The sequence below is a fragment of the Opisthocomus hoazin genome, chromosome 6, assembly GCF_030867145.1.
Source record: "Opisthocomus hoazin isolate bOpiHoa1 chromosome 6, bOpiHoa1.hap1, whole genome shotgun sequence".
NCBI lineage: Eukaryota > Metazoa > Chordata > Aves > Opisthocomiformes > Opisthocomidae > Opisthocomus > Opisthocomus hoazin.
In genome coordinates, this window is record NC_134419.1 from 11545857 (window position 1) to 11562396 (window position 16540).

Here is a 16540-nt window from a genome sequence, read left to right on the forward strand (position 1 = left end):
AACTGATGGCAACAAACCTTTTTATGTGTAGATGAAGGAGCCCACTCTGCCAAGAGTTTGGAAACCAAAACTACTGAACACCTGTGACCTTCAAATAAAATAATTAAAAAAAAAAAAGTGGCCAGGCACTTAACAACTGGAAATAAAATATGAGTAAACAAAAAAGCTGGAGAAGGGACTTCTACAAGGGCATGTAGTGATGGTACAAGGGGTAATGACTTTAAACTAAAAGAGGGTACATTTAGATGAGCAGTAAGAAAGAAATTCTTCACTCTGAGGGTGGTGAGGCCCTGGCACAGGTTGCTCAGAGAACTGTGGATGCCCCCTCCCTGGCAGTGTTCAAGGGCAGCTTGGAGGGGACTTTGAGCAGCCTGGTCTGGTGGAAGGTGACCCTGCCCATGGCAGGGGAGTTGGAACTGGATGATATATAAAGTCCCTTCCAACCCAAACCATTCTATTTATTGAAGCTTTCTTTTTCTTTCACCTTCTCCTCCTCCTATTGAATGTTCCAGTGATTCCAGTAGGAAACCAGTGTAAAATACAGTATGTTATGGAACCCACATGTATTCACTTACCTCTGGTGAAATTTTCTGCAGATACTTGGAGTTATGGAAAGTTAGTAGCAATGCCTGAATCAGAGTATTTAATTAATGGTGGTTCTCTGGTCCTCCCTGGTCCCCTCCCCTCTTTCCTGCCATCTATCCCATATCTACATAGTGAGAAGTTACCAGTGGTGGGTTCACCCTTCTGGATGGCACCAGAAGTACTCAGAGATGAACCTTACAATGAAAAGGTAGGTACCTGGTATAAACGGACTTTAGTTGTCAGATGTTGTGCTTCAATAGCTGTATAGAAGGTTTAGAATTTCCATAATATTAAAATTATTGTTATTTTAATTCGTGACATTTCTGTACTCAGTAGGTCATTCAGTCTAAGGGAGAGTGTGAGTTGAATAACTAATATTTTTAATTCGTGGTGTGGATTCCTAAACAGAAATAGAATTACCTTTATCATAATTCACTGTTATGCTATGTCCATTCTGAATCATCCCACATGCAGAAATATGATAATGGCTTGTTGACCGAACTCAACTGAATTTAACCAAGAATCATGAGAAATGTAGTGAGGTTACCTCCCCGATCATACATTAGTGAAATCTGGGTAGAAGTAAAACGTCTGTATGTAAATATGTACAAGTATTTTAATTTAAAAAAAAAAAAAAAAAAAATCAACATTTCTTAAGGTAAGATTCCTGGATAAAAATGTTCTCCAAAGGTATTTGTATGTTTCCCTATTTGTGGCATTGGGAAATGTTTCTTTCAGAGGAGGATCAGATCACACTGGATTTTAGAAATAGTATTTTCAATCAAGCTCTTCTTTACACATGGTTTTCTCTCCCATGTGTAATGTAGTCTACTTCAGCCCTGCAAGTGCAGCTTTCTGTGATAAAGCCCACGTCCTGTACCTTTTTATAGCTAGCAGTCAATATTCTGTTTAATTGGTGGTACTTTTAACTTTCAGGAAGGCAGTAGCTACCTCAGTAATGAATGTAATAATTAACATTTCAAAGCTTTGTTAAGAGTTCCAGTTGACCTAAATTAATAATAAAGTACCCAAATCTATGACGCCACATTCTTCACTAGCTCTAGGGCATGGAGGACTAAAGAGGAAGCAGGTCTCATCTCATCAGCGTGAAAGCTGACATGTAAGCCTGCCTGATATTTAAGGGATGGGGGATACCAACTTGAGCTCTGTAGACTTGTGTTCTAGGTTTTCCTGAATTTTATTACATGTTGAATTCAGTTGAGTGGAAATCTGAGGAACCGTGCAGCTCCAAGGGTAGTCAGATAAGAGATTACTAAGTGTCATGGAAATTTCAATGGAAATCGATGCTGGTGTACAGTGTTACTAGATATCTCAAGCTTTGGGAAAGACACTGTTTTCTCCAGAGGTACTGAACTGTGAGAAGAAAAAAAATGTAATTTTTCTTAAAACCAGCATTAATGTTCTGCGTAAGCTGTGATTGTGTATTCTAAACCCATCTTTCTAACCACAGTGATACATAGGCATATCATGGTTTTGGCTGTGTTGTTAATTACTCCCATCTGTGAGACATCAAATGCAACTTCACCATTCTTTATGCAAGGAAGGACTTTTTTTTTTTTTTTACACTGCTGAATTAAGAGTGGTTTGGTGGGTTTTTATTTTTTTCTTGAAAGTGTTTTAAAGTTATCATTGCTATTTGTGCTACAAGAATGCTTTACTGTGAGCCTGTGTTTCTTCACATGGAAAATGTTAGCTATAATGCAATTGTTTAGTGTTGTAAGGCTGTGGTGTGGGTCTAGTTGTTTCATGATAACCATTTGGGGTAAGGGGAAACTCAGTGACGGATATTCATAGCTGAACCATGCAACTATTTTTTTTTTTTTTCTCTCTCAGGCGGATGTGTTCTCCTATGGTATAATTCTGTGCGAGATTATAGCAAGAATACAGGCAGATCCAGACTATCTGCCTCGCACAGAGGTAAGTGGTTATGTTTATAACATTGGTGGGAGGTGGTAAGTATGCCATGATAATGGCTGGCCTTTAGAAGTTCTGGCACTGCTGCCAAAGATACGATGAATAGGTGTTACATTAAAAATAGCCTGTAAAAGGCTTTTGTTCTTCTGTCCTGTTATTGTAAGAAGCTCCATTGTAGACACTTTCACACAAACTTTGTCCAGCTGCAGTCCTCATGGGAAATCCTTTCTGTCCCTAACTGGCAGAGCATTGAGAGTGTTGCAGTGACCTTCCTTTTGTAGAGTGATAGCTCATGGAGACTTCCTGCCAGACTCAGAACAGAGCACTTTTGGCACACTGCGTGTGTTCAGCAGCCTCTCCTTGTGAAAGGGGCAGGAGCTATGTTAGCAGCAGCTAAAACAAGGTCACTCTTATTCTTGTATAGACTGTGCTAAGCACTGTGGATCAGAGCTAGAATCGACTAATCAAATGAGATGGTTCTTACTTTCTTTAGTTGCCTTTTGGCTGAGTCCTATCTGCAGGGCACCTTTTGGCCCTCTATGGACGTCTTCCAAATTGTCTGTTCTGAAAACGAAAAATTGCTTAGGTCTTGAACTGCAGTAAATAAGACATCCTTTGGTTTCTCTGCCCTTCAGATTTTATAGAAGTGCATTTAAGGAACTGGGTAATTTGTATTACCGGTCCACTGAAAAATTTACTATTTTAAATGATAAATTTTCATCATAGCGAAGCCTCTGGTTTTATAGCAAGCTGTTAATTTACACTGTGAAAGTCACCATGGTGAAACATCATAGTATAGGATATTGCTTCCAGATCCACACAGGCAGCATTTCAAGTGCAATGGATTGCAGTTGAGTCCAGGAAGAAGGATGGGCTTTGAAGTAAGCTCGTTCTCTTACAGGTATCCTGTATCAAGTAATCCCCACTGGGAATGCTGCAGTTCAGAGTGTGCATGGAATTTTCTCAAAATCCTCTGTATGTGGCTGCTGAGACGTAGTGTTTATGGCTATTCCTGATAACTCCATGTAGGGAACCCCTGAAAAGAGGATGCTTTGGGCCAGATAGCATACCTCATTTATATCTCTATGCTGTGTTTTTGTTTGTACAGAATTTTGGATTAGATTATGATGCCTTCCAGCACATGGTGGGAGACTGTCCCCCTGACTTCCTCCAGCTGGCCTTCAACTGCTGTAATGTGAGTACCTTAGTTGAAGGGGAGAGGCCTAAACTGGAGTTCTCCAAATTCCTCTGGGCTGTTGAAGCTTAAAAGCATTTACAGAAGAAACTTGAAGAGCCTACCTGTAAAAGCAGTGTACATTCTGATAACCCGGAATGTCCCTTGCCGTTTTTATAACCCTTCCCTTCCCCTTGCAAAAAGGTCCATCTTGTGTTTTTGCAATTCTGTGTTCTGTCATGCCAAACAAACAGGTCCAGCACACTGAACAGCTTCTTGTGGGCTGCTCAGGCTGATCACAACCAGTTGTATGCTATTGACACTGGCTGGCCCTTGGGCTGACAAAATCCAGCTGTTATTGTGTACAGACCTACTGAGCTGTGAAGAAAGAATTCTGAGTTGTTCTCACAAACAAAGGGGACAAACAAATCAAGAGCAGGCACTAAACTACTCTGAAGTTTCCATATGCTGCCTTTTGGAAAGTGGGATAAACCTCCAGATCCTTAGCCTGTTTTCCAAAAGAACAAACTTGGACCCAAATGTTTTAATATCAGTAAGGCTCTAGGCAATGCGCTGCATGGAGCAAATTTTCTGCTAGTTATTCAAGTAAAATTGTGATAGTTGGTGCTGGATACCTTCATGGCTCCTCAGTGTGAAAAGTCCAGGGAAGTAGATCTCTTTTGTGGGTTATCCCACAACAGAGGCTGCTAGTATCTTTGTATAGTAAACTGGTTTATGTGAAGTAAGAGAACCTGAGCTTCCACCAAATTCAGCTGAAGTTCGGAATGTCCAGTTTGCACAACATAAGTTGAGGCAAGTTCTGAAAATTTTATTTCACAAAACTTTGCCTGGGACCCCACAACCAGGACATGCTAGAGCCAATACCAGCACTGTGTCCAAGTAAGCGTTTGTAAGAAGAGTCTCAGAACAGGCTTTTTATTTCTGCCTGTTACTAATTTTCAGGCTTTGTTTTGTTTTCATGTCAACACTGCTGCTGAAAGTGGCAGTCTCATCTCTCCATGCTCTTGATGCCCCCGAGCGCTCTCTATTTTGTAGTAGTACAAATGCATGTGCTTACTCAAGGGGAGAGCAGTGTAAAGGTGAGGATGTGAGCAGGTGGGGTGACTGCTGCTCTTGACATAGATAGCATAAATTTATTCTAAAAATATTTGCAGAACTTACTCTGGACAAGCTACTTCTCTGATTTCACCTTCGTGCAGTGGAGCTTGCTTCACCAGGACAGTGGTACATCTGACTCGTGTCTATGAAGTGTTTTGACTATGTAAGCACTAAAGGGTTTGGCTAGATGTAGGATTTGACTTCTGGAAGTCTCAGCTCCCACCTGTAGACAGAAATTGTACTGCATCCAAACACATGGTGCATGATTCAAAGCAGTTTTTCAGCACAGGTGAAATTCAGAGTAAAACTGTACTCATGAACAAAGGGGAAGTGACTGAGTTATATTCTCACGTAAAAATTTGGTGTGTTCAGAGAAAAAGGTTTTTCTCTACTGATTATCATCAAATGCTGCTTTCTGCATAATAAACATCCCTTCCCTTGAAATACCCCTTGAAGCTGGCAAGGGATGTCAAAAACAACAAGAAGGGCTTCTTCAACTGCATCAGCAGCAAAAGGAAGGCTAGGGACAATGTGGGGCCACTGCTGAATGAGGCGGGTGTCCTGGTGACGGAGGATGCAGAGAAGGCAGAGCTACTGAATGCCTTCTTTGCTTCAGTCTTCAGTGCCAAGGCAGGCCCTCAGGAATCCCAGGCCCCGGAGGTAAGAGAGGAAGCCTGCAGAGAGGGTGACTTTCCCTTGGTCAAGGAGGACTGTGTGAGGGATCACTTAAGCGATCTGGACACCCACAAATCCATGGGCCCCGATGGAATGCACCCACGAGTGCTGAGGGAGCTGGCGGATGTCATTGCTGAGCCACTCTCCATCATCTTTGAGAGGTCCTGGAGGACAGGAGAGGTGCCCGAGGACTGGAGAAAGGCCAGTGTCATTCCAGTCTTCAAAAAGGGCAAGAAGGAGGACCCAGGGATCTACAGGCCGGTCAGCCTCACCTCCATCCTGGGAAAGGTGATGGAGCAGCTTATCCTGGAGGCCATCAACAAGCAAGTGGAGGAAAAGAAGGTTATCAGGAGTAGTCAGCATGGATTCACCAAGGGGAAATCATGTCTGACCAATCTAATAGCTTTCTATGATGACATGACTGGCTGGGTAGATGAAGGGAGAGCCGTGGATGTTGTCTGCCTAGACTTCAGCAAGGCTTTCGACACAGTCTCCCATAATAACCTCCTAGGGAAGCTCAGGAAGTATGAGCTGGATGAGTGGTCGGTGAAGTGGATTGAGAACTGGCTGAATGGCAGAACTCAGAGGGTTGTCATCAGCGGCGCTGAGTCTAGTTGGAGGCCGGTAACTAGTGGTGTCCCTCAGGGGTCAGTACTGGGTCCAGCCTTGTTTAACTTCTTCATCAACGACCTGGATGAAGAGTTAGAATGTACCCTCAGCAAGTTTGCTGATGACACCAAACTGGGAGGTGTGGTAGACACACCGGAAGGCTGTGCTGCCATTCAGTGAGACCTGGACAGGTAGGAAAGCTGGGCAGAGAGGAACCTGATGAGGTTCAACAAGGGCAAGTGCAGGGTCCTGCACCTGGGGAGGCACAACCCCATGCATCAGTACAGGCTTGGGGTGGACCTGCTGGAGAGCAGCTCTGCGGAGAGGGACCTGGGTGTCCTTGTGGACGACAGGTTGACCATGAGGCCGCAGTGTGCCCTGGCTGCCAAGAAGGCCAATGGCATTCTGGGGTGCATTAGGAGGAGTGTGGCCAGCAGGTCGAGGGAGGTTCTCCTTCCCCTCTACACTGCCCTAGTGAGGCCCCACCTGGAGTACTCTGTCCAGTTCTGGGCTCCCCAGTTCAAGAAAGATGAGGAGCTACTGGAGAGAGCCCAGAGGAGGGCTACAAGGATGGTGAGGGGACTGGAGCATCTCTCCTACGAGGAAAGGCTGAGGGAGCTGGGCTTGTTTAGCCTGGAGAAGAGAAGGCTGTGAGGGGACCTAATATATACTTACAATTATCTGAAGGGTGGGTATCAGGAGGATGGGGCCAAGCTCTTTTCAGTAGTGCCCAGCGACAGGACAAGGGGCAATGGGCACAAACTGAAGCACAGGAAGTTCCGTCTGAACATGAGGAAGAACTTCTTCCCTCTGAGGGTGACGGAGCACTGGAACAGGCTGCCCAGGGAGGTTGTGGAGTCTCCTTCTCTATTCAAGACCCGCCTGGACAAGGTCCTCTACAGCCTGCTGTAGGTGACCCTGCTTTGGCAGGAGGGTTGGACTAGATGACCCACAGAGGTCCCTTCCAACCCCTGCCATGCTGTGATTCTGTGATTCCCTGAACTGAAAGTGGAAATTACTGCCTTGTGATCGAGCCATTAATATGCTGATTTCATTGTGGGGCATGCTGTAATTCACCTGCTGCTTACCTAGTAAAAGGAAAAAGGTGGTGAACAAGTAAGGCTTCCAAAGCATGCTGTGCTTTTATAATAGGTGATCTGAGTGATAATTTGCTCTTAGATATGGATGATTATGTAACTGTTTATTATTTAATAGGTCAACAAACAGTGTAAACTGTATAGCTCAGCTGATTAGCTGAAGTAATGTGCAAAGCCCTGGGGTTTTCTACAGCTGGGAAACATGTTTCAGGGCAACCAAAGAAAACCAGTAAAAACTGACATGTGTGAATAGTGGATGAAAATTTGTTTAGTTTGCTGTTATAAAGTGTATTTTTTAAATAAGTACATGCAAGGAAATCTAAAACTTATGGCTCCCCAACAACTGTAAGCTTACTTGTGCAAATGCTTATAAAGGTAATCATGTATGATCATGGAGAAAGCTTACCAGCACGAGGTGAGCTGTGGGCAGCTGCTGCCTTGAGGAAGAACTTCTGTGCCATTTGAGCAGAATCTGGACTGCTCAGGGATGGAAGAGGCATATGTTGCTCTGAGTCACTTTTCCATTGCCGCTCTTGTGCTGGATCTCACCTGGCAGAAATTAAATAGCCGGAGAGCTCTACTTACTTTCTGTAGCTTGCAACAGCTCTCTAAGCTTCCCAAAGTATTAAGCTTGTCCAGGTACAGGGTGTGTGCTTTGGTGTTGCCCCTGCCCTACTCTTTCAGTGAAATAGGAAAAGCAGAAAATTATGTTTTCCTATGCCAGGAAACTCCAGCTGCTGCATTAGAACAACTTTCTTGCTGCTCTTAAGCTCATCATGCGATTTATTTGTTTGGTTGGTTTTTATTACTGTACATGTGAATTTTTAGCCCTTTACCCTTTGTTGCTAGAAGGTGTTCTGGCATTGCTGATCATAGCAGTTCTCTTCAGAAAGATCCATCTCCTAGGACCTGCAAGGCAGTATCAGGGAGGTCTTTGGGGTTTTTTGTTTACAAAGCACCACTGTTCCCTTTGTACTAGAGGTAAGATCTGTCTGGGCTTGTCTGCTCTGAAAAAGCCTTTAGAGCACTGGAAATGGGAATCGGGTCAAGCGGAATCTTTTTTGAATAGTGTAATGAGGTTAACTTTCAGCTTTGCTACTTACAGTAGTTAAACCTGTAACATATATGCAGGGTCAACATTCAAAATGATGAAATGCCTTCTGAGTTACCACTTAAATTAAACTGCTTGCCGTCTAGTACAATTTTAGTGTTGGACTTCATTTAGAGATCCATTTCTACTAGGGTGAATAAATAAATACATACTGATGACTGTGGGGCAGTATTTTACTTGGGCAAAAATGGGGTTTTTTGTATTACTGTGTCAAATTATATAACCAATCTTTCTTCCTCACAAGACAGACAGTACACTGAGTAGTAAGGCTAATTAACAAATGGAAGGATACAACATTTTAAACTTCAAAATCAGCAATGCCATTTAGGTGGGTTTTAATTAAAGCCACAAGAAGATGATGGAAGAATTACAAACTTTTTAAAGAGTGACATAGCCACGTTGCTCTGTGCAATCCTTATTGCTTCAGGCACGTTTTGAAATAACACTGATGTATAATCTCTGACTGATAACTGGAGTCCAGAAAGAAATCCTGGAACTATGAAAGCTGTTTAAAACAAACAAACAAAACCCTGTCTGAAGGCCTGAATCTAACAGCTTCCACCCTTTTCAATTTAAAATGCATCCTCATCATAGAATGTCTACAACTTGATCATTAAATGAGACACGTATAGTACACATAAACTGGGACAGAATACTACTTTTCCCTGTGTTACTTAGGTTTTTTGCAATGACAACACACTTAAAACCATCTTGAATTTCCTCAGTTCCGTCAGATTGTCCCTTGGTCTGTCCACTGTGTAAGTAGAGTAACATGGGCAAACCCACATGAACTTACTTGATTTGTGTGCGTTCACAGATGGATCCAAAGCTGCGTCCTTCATTTGCTGATATTGTCAGAACACTGGAGGAGATCTTAAACCGCCTGAGAAATGAGGATTCGGAGAGAAAGTTTTTGAACCTTGACAACAGTGAAAGAAAACCCAAAGGTAAGTGTGTTGTACAAACATTGCTGCAGGCTAACAGCAAGAGGGCACAATGCTTCGTATTTTGAAGACTGGGATTTCAGCTATACATGGTATTACTTACAGCTTATGAATTATTTTGCTCAAAGCCTGAAAATGATTCTGGAACAATGCTTTGGGAATGGTTCTGTAAGTTTCTAATAGTATATGAAAATCCATCAACTCTTGCTGTGTCCCTGCCATAATTAGTGCATATACATAATTTCTTTGATGTATGTTACATGTAACACTTAGAATCTTCTTAAATTCCTTCAGGAGGAAGAGCAGAGAGGATGCAAGAGTATTATAGAGTACCTAGAAATACTCTGAAAGCCAAGGGAAAAGATGAATCCGGGATCTGCTTGGGAATGCTGGCCTTGAAGGGCTTTCTCTAAAGCTGTCTAGTGCCACCTGGTGCGGGGAGCAAACTGCAAGCAGTTCGTGCAGGCTGGGGCATATTCTGACTTAGATATCTTTCATGTTAGTAGACTTCTGGCATTGGAAACTTAGAGTACAGTAAAAATAGTTGCTCATACTATGTAGATATAAATACACAATACATATACATATATATCTATCTGTAGTGTGGTTATGGATTGAAACAAGTTCTGTATTGCAAACCACATAGAGGGCATGCATGTGGTAGTTCTCCCACACCTGGAAAGTGTCTAAAAGAGGTGTGAGTTAAAAAGGAAAATTTTTTGTTTGGGATTTTTTGGTTGTTGGTGGGCGGGTTGGTTGGGTTCCGCCCCCCCCCCCCCCCCCCCCATTTTCCTGGTGTTCTCCCTTTGGAGTACATGTCATATTTGCATCTTCCTGGAGAAGTGTTACATGCTGTTCTTTGACTTGCATAGTCTTTCCTAGGAGGACTGACTCCAGTCTAAACAGTGGCAGTGTTTAAAGGGAAAATGGAAATTGTTCTGTGCTTATTCTGGAAATCGTAATCAAAAGATGTCATTTCTTCATATCTGTTTGTTATTACTCTATCACAGCTCTTCAGAGAGCCAGTGGCAGATGCATGTTCCAAACACTCAAGGAGTTAGCATCTTTTCCTAAAACAACTAAAATTTTCCCATCTTGTCCTAGTGATAGAGCTTTAGTTTTTATATATTTATATGTGTGTGTGCGTGTGCCCAACTAAATACACACACGAATATGTAGAACTTTTAAACTCCTATTTGTTAGAGTCAAACTCATATATCCCTGGTTTCTGTATTGGATAAGGTACTGAAGGAAGGCTGGGATGGAATGATGTAAACTCTTCATGGTATCAGGAGGGGCATTTATTTTGGTCTTAGACTTTTTCCATCAAGGTGAAAAAGTTCCCCAATTCCTCTGGCAACTGTATTTTGTACTTGCTCTCTTTTATGGTCGGTATCATGAGGAGATCTTGAGCAACCTCTTCTGGAAGCCAGGATGAGAAATCGAGAAACATGCACATTGTTCTTCTCCAAGACCACCCTGTGCCATCTCTGCTGTGTCAATGTACTGGCAGCGAGGAGGTTTGAAGGGGCCCTAAAACACAGGGTTGGGTAGAAGAGGGAAAGACTTCTTCATTCCTACCAAATTTTTGTACAGTTTCCTTTCCTTTGTTTTTTTTTCTGAAGACAATATTGTCATGTCACATTAGCATCCTCCATAATGTGAGTAGAAAATTTGATAATAAAATGATAAAGAAGCAATCCAGTTTCACTGCCGAGGGAAGTAAGATGGCGTTGACTGAATTTGCATTTCCTCAAGTCTTCAGGATTACTTTTAATTAGCCTGAGGCATGAGTGAAGAGGAGGGAATATTTTAAACATAGTTTTGACTGCCTTTTATTTAAGGTCCTGTGGACAGGGCTGCCCAATCTCCATGTTTGAAACAATACACTGAGGAGAAGGGAATGATGTCCTTGTGTTTGTGCAGGAACTTGTACAGAATGAGCAAACATGTACTTACGGAAGATAATTTGGAACATCAGAAATGCAGCTTTTTCTTTACAGTTGTCATGAAGGCTCTGTGAGTGAGCAGACACCCAGGCATGTAGCTCCTTTAGGCTAAGAGTATTTCTTTTCTTCTACTCAGGGTCAATTGAAAAAGGACCAGGAGTAAAACGTTTGAGTTCCCTGGATGATAAGATCCCACCCAAGTCACCCCGTCCACGTCGGAATATCTGGTTGTCACGCAGCCAGTCAGATATCTTTTCACGCAAGCCTTCCAGGAAGATAAACGTGCAGGACCCCTACTATACGCCAAACAAAGGGTTAGGCCGGAAAGTTAATCCCTTCAGTGCCCGGGAGGACCTCAAGGGGGGGAAGATCAAATTCTTTGACATGCCAAGCAAGTCTGTGATCTCCCTTGTGTTTGACTTGCATTCTCCAGAGGCAGGTGGAGGCCTGAAGGCCAGCCAGTCCCAGTTCCGGCAGGCATACAGCACAGACTGGCAAGATATTTCCCTTCTTCCTGGGAGGAGATGCAGATCCCTTCCGCTCTCTCCTGAACTGCCGCACAAGGAATATGGCCTGTTTGGGGGACTGTCTTCAACTGTCAGCAGGTGTGACCCAGCCCAGCTAGGTGCAGAGGTTCGGCAAAAACTCCTGAGTAGCAGTAAATATGGTGTGTCAGAGATTCCCCCCTTTCAAGCCAAGCCTCTGAGGCCAGAATTTTTTCCTGTACCAGGACAAGAGGAGGATATGGACTGTTCAGATGGGCCAGTGGCCCAGGAGGAAAATGGGTTTTGCCCTGTTGAGAACACGTGTGGAGATCCAGCATGTAATCAACCATTAGTGCTGGCCCAGCCTGAGCTGCTGTCTTACAAAAAGCTCCCAGTTGAGAATTCAGTGAACTCTGAGGGACATGGCTCCTCACAAGCATTTGCAGGTTGTCTCCCTTCAGAAGAGATGGAGGTAGAAGATGGCCTACTGAAAAATACTCCGCTAGAGTCTACAAAGCCTCTGTTCAGCGTTAGTCCTTCCAGCGAGCCGAACAGAGAGGCATGGCCCTTCAAGGAGCAGGATGGGGATGGTCCTGCTCTATTGTCTCAAACCTCCTCCAACATCTCAGCAACTGGCAGCACGCAGTCAACTTGTGACATATGAAGAGAGGGCTCAAACTGAACATGTCCTTGAGGGAAGAGTTGTTCCTGGTCGCTTAAACTCTGTTTTTCTATAGTGCTGAGCTTCACATTCAAAAGAGACTCAGCAGATGGTAGAAACTGGCTGTCAAACAAATAGCTGCAGACAGCGTCTGGAGAGACTGATTATTTTAACTTTATTTCAAACTGTGCTTATTCCTTTCCCTGATTTGCATTAGGAGGGGGAACTGCTCCAACCAGAGTGGCCGTGTGGACCCCACGGTCCTTCCAAGAGGCAGCAGCCAGAGCAGGCGGCACCGTGTAAACTGTTTGACCTGGATTCCAGCATGGAGCATTTTAAGGCCTTGAGCTCCATGTTGGGTAGAAAGAGTGACCCTTAGGTTTTCCCTCTTCCTCTGACTGACCAGCTGCTCTAAACCACTGCAGATTTTGCATTAACATTCTGCAGCAGCGCATGTGAGTCGGAGCCTCTGTTTTAGAAACAGGCACAGAAATCTTTCAGAGCTATGCTGAGCAGATAGGAATGCTCTCTGGTTCCAGAGCTGCCGTGAATGCTGTTGCAGCATTAAACAAGCTCTTCTTTCAAAAGCAGCAAAATGAAAACCCTTCATGCAGGTCACAGTCTGCAAGCTGAGTCACATGACAAGTACTTTGCGATTAACTAGAAGAATCTGTTCCCTGATGTTTCATTTTCCCTTGGGATTTGGTAATGATGCGTAACACATTACTGCAGGGAAGCAGGACGTGGTAACAAGCACCGCTCTCCTCCTTGCACAGCTCTTCATGTACTGAAACCCAAATGTGGAGGAAGATTTGCCCAGGGCACAAGAGAAGAGGCATATTCCAGACGTTGTTATTTCTGGGCCTCTGGAGAAACTGCCAGTGAAAGTACCAGCTGTACTGAGCTTTTGGAGGGTGTCGGCTCTTACCTCTGAAGAGCTGAATGGACATCATCATCTGTTTCTGCAGAACAGTTAAAATACAGTATCTACATCACAGTTGACTATTACCACTAAGCTAGAAGGGTCACATTCACGTCCCTCTCTGGTATGACATGCCATCCCATTGATATCACTCCAGGAGCGGTGGCTCCTTATTTAAAACCAGAGTGCTTGGTAGAGGACAGGAATCCCCTGCTCAGGGGAAGCTGCCAGCAGTGTTGCAGCCACACAAGTGCTCTTGGAGAGGATAGACAGTAGACTCGCACAAGGGCTTTGAATTGTCGAACTGAAGAAAATTAGCTTGTCCTAAATTAACTTTTTTTTTTCTTCTACAGGAAGAAGCTGTTGTCTTCATTGGCTTCTCCTGTCACTGAATAGGATGATCTTTTTTTTCCCTTTTTTTTTTTTTTTCTTCCCTTCACCAGCAGGTACATGTGAAAGCAGCAGTGGTGTAAGCTTTAACGCTGCTTGCTGGAGCCAGCATCGGAGATCCCCGCTCTGGGATGCAGTGTACGGGAAAGAGCTTGTTCTGTGGTGATGCTTGTGCAACATCCTGCCCTTTTTCACTATCAGTGTCCCAACGATGTGGAATTTTAAATTTTTTTTTTAACCTATATTATCATTCCTAACTGAGGTATGCATTGCTTGCCTGCTGAGCAGATGGTGATGCACTGGAGACCAGAATTTCACCCAGGTAGCATGTTACGCACTCTCTCTGCTCCCTTGTAAGGACAGAAAATGTAAGCTAGTCTTTGATGGAAGCAAGACTATTCCTACTCTTTTCCTATCTCAAAGAAAGGACGAGGGAGAAAGCCTTAGTTCTTACTTGGCTGAGATGCTTGTATTTCCAGAAGTGTAGGTAACTGTTCTGCGAGTTATAATTATGACTTCCGCTGGTGAAATATGTGTTCACCTGAGCAGCAGTTATTCCTTTGCAGTGGCTGCGAAGAATTAAATGAGAAACCCAGCATCACTGAGTTACTTAGCACAGTCCATGCCACATTAGGCAGCTGTTAGCAGTTTGAAAGGCAAAATGCCTGTCCTTACCAAGATCACCCCTTTTGGCCCTCTGCCTCTTGAAGGTCTGTAGAGGTAGTCTGTCTCGCGTAGCCTGCCTGCAGGGCTGGTGTCTGCAGAGGGCAGAGCAGCTTGCGTGGCAGGCATTCTGTGTGTAATTTCTTTTGAGGACAGGGAGTCAGTTAGCAGAACTCAGTTGCCACCTAGTTGCCGGCCCAGTGCCTGCTTCCCCCTCTCCCCCTTTTTATCTTTTACACAACTGTAGTCTTTCAGGAGGGAAAACATCAGCACCACCTTCTGTTGTCACAAGATGGATTTAGGTGTGTGACTTCAGACAAACAAAGCAATAACAAGGAAGTTTACTTCTGGATCACCAGCCTGCGAGGAAGCTGTCCAGCATCCCACAGCTGCCTGCAGCCCCATCGGAGAGCAGGCACACGCCTCTGGCTGTGCTGTGACTTGCATTAGCCCTGGCCATCAGCGCTGACACACCCCATCATGAAGCCTGTTGCCCTCTCTGACGCTGACTGCAAAGCCTGTACAGTCAGGCTTGGGGTACCTCTAAGGCACCCATCACAGTGACCTCATCTGTTTTCTTACACCACGGTCTCTTAAAATGTTTCCCTGCCCTGAACAGCTCTCTTAAAATTTTAGCCATGCTGCTTTGTATTTTCTTAAATGTCCACTCTAAGCACAGCTAGCTGATGTTCACAGGGCGTATCTATCAACTTGTCTAGCTCTTCGTACTGAGGTGGAGATGTCAGAAAGAAATGCCAAGGAATAGCTCAGGCCTTCCCTGGATTCTTTGTCTGCAGGGGAAGAGGCATGTGTGTGAAACTGGAGTACAAGGCCGTTTTAAAATAGCTAAGCGCTTGCTAAAACCCGGTGTTTCCAAAGGTCCGGATGCAGGTGGTACTCACTACGTCTCATCCCTTGGCTGTGTAAAGCCGAAGCTAGGTTGCACCTAGTAACTATTTCTAGGTTTTCTGCCCACCTGAGGGTGCTTTTCTACTGGGGGCCATTTTCTGACAGCTGCTGATGAACACGAATACAAGCACGTCGTCAGCAAGCTCCTTGTTTTATAGTGATGTGACAGAGTTTTACTGTGATTGGATTTTATGATGATTTTTGACTTTCTTAGGGGAGCAGTTCCTGCTCTTTTAAAACACTTTCTACACATTGCTAGGTTCCCTGAAGAGATCAAAGATGGGTTTAGTTCACTTTAAATCTTTCTATGTTGAATTCATTTAAATGTCTGTAATAAGCTATTTTTGTTGTGGTTGCAGGTTGATAAAATGCAACTAAGAGAATGCATGTGAATTGCTGCCCCTCAAAAGCAGTGCAGACAAGGGGCTATAGTAGACTTATACCTGTTGGAGAGGCGTTGATATATTATGTGTAACAGAACATTGGTATTTTTTGCCAGTACAACTAAAGACACTTGAATAATTCCTGTTTGCACTTAATGCTATTGTTTATATTGCATGTCACTACATTTCTATGCAAAACAAATAACCTTTTTTTTGGGAGGAGGGGCAGCCAGATATTTGATTAAGTATAAAGATCTTTGGGAGATGATCTATTTTCGTATTTATGAAGGAGTTTTACGTCTTAATATTCTGCAGTCTGTAAATAGCTCAACTTGTAATTAAAGGCTTAGGAAGAAGTTTGTAGCCTGTGTATAATAGTAAGTTAACACTGCCAGAAAAAAAATCTTTGCAAAACAACTTTTCTAATATTGTGGATATTTATGAATATGTAAAGAAAGCACGTCTTGTTTTTATGTTGATTGAGCTTCTGACTTTTTTTGAACTATAGAAATGGTGTATGTTTTATTGGAACTGCAATAAGAAGTAACCAAAGATGAATCCAGTTAAATATTTTCATAATTTTTTCTTGGTCAGGTTTTTGTAAACTTTCCCAACTTGCTTTCAAAATAAAAATAAAATCAAGGCCTGAGTCTTGTGATTGAGGGCAACTCTAGGTTAAAAAAAGCTGGCTCAAATGCTTACTTAAGTTATGGATGACATCAATACTTGGCTTGAGATCATGTTCACTATTACTCACTGCTGAATTATAAACAGGGAGAACTGTCGTCCTTATTCAGTGTTATTTCTCTCCTGCATCTTACTAAAGTGTTACACTATTAAATCCATGACACTCAAGGACTTTCTGTGTGCTGCCTTATGGCACTCTAAAGAGTAGGCAGTAACTTGTGACCTACAGGTCAAGATGGCTT

At 43.4% G+C, this 16540-nt stretch overlaps 1 protein-coding gene across 1 annotated transcript in view; it reads left to right on the forward strand.

Annotated features, from left to right (window-relative positions):
• Positions 1 to 16253, forward strand: part of TESK2 (testis associated actin remodelling kinase 2) — an 85882-nt gene extending 69629 nt beyond the window's left edge. Inside the window, exons 7-11 of the mRNA XM_075424610.1 lie at positions 718 to 793; positions 2440 to 2523; positions 3629 to 3715; positions 9123 to 9252; positions 11335 to 16253. Coding sequence (XP_075280725.1) covers positions 718 to 793; positions 2440 to 2523; positions 3629 to 3715; positions 9123 to 9252; positions 11335 to 12347 — 1390 coding nt within the window. The 3' untranslated portion in view covers positions 12348 to 16253. The remainder of the gene's footprint in view (positions 1 to 717; positions 794 to 2439; positions 2524 to 3628; positions 3716 to 9122; positions 9253 to 11334) is intronic.
• The last annotated feature ends 287 nt before the right edge of the window (positions 16254 to 16540 follow it).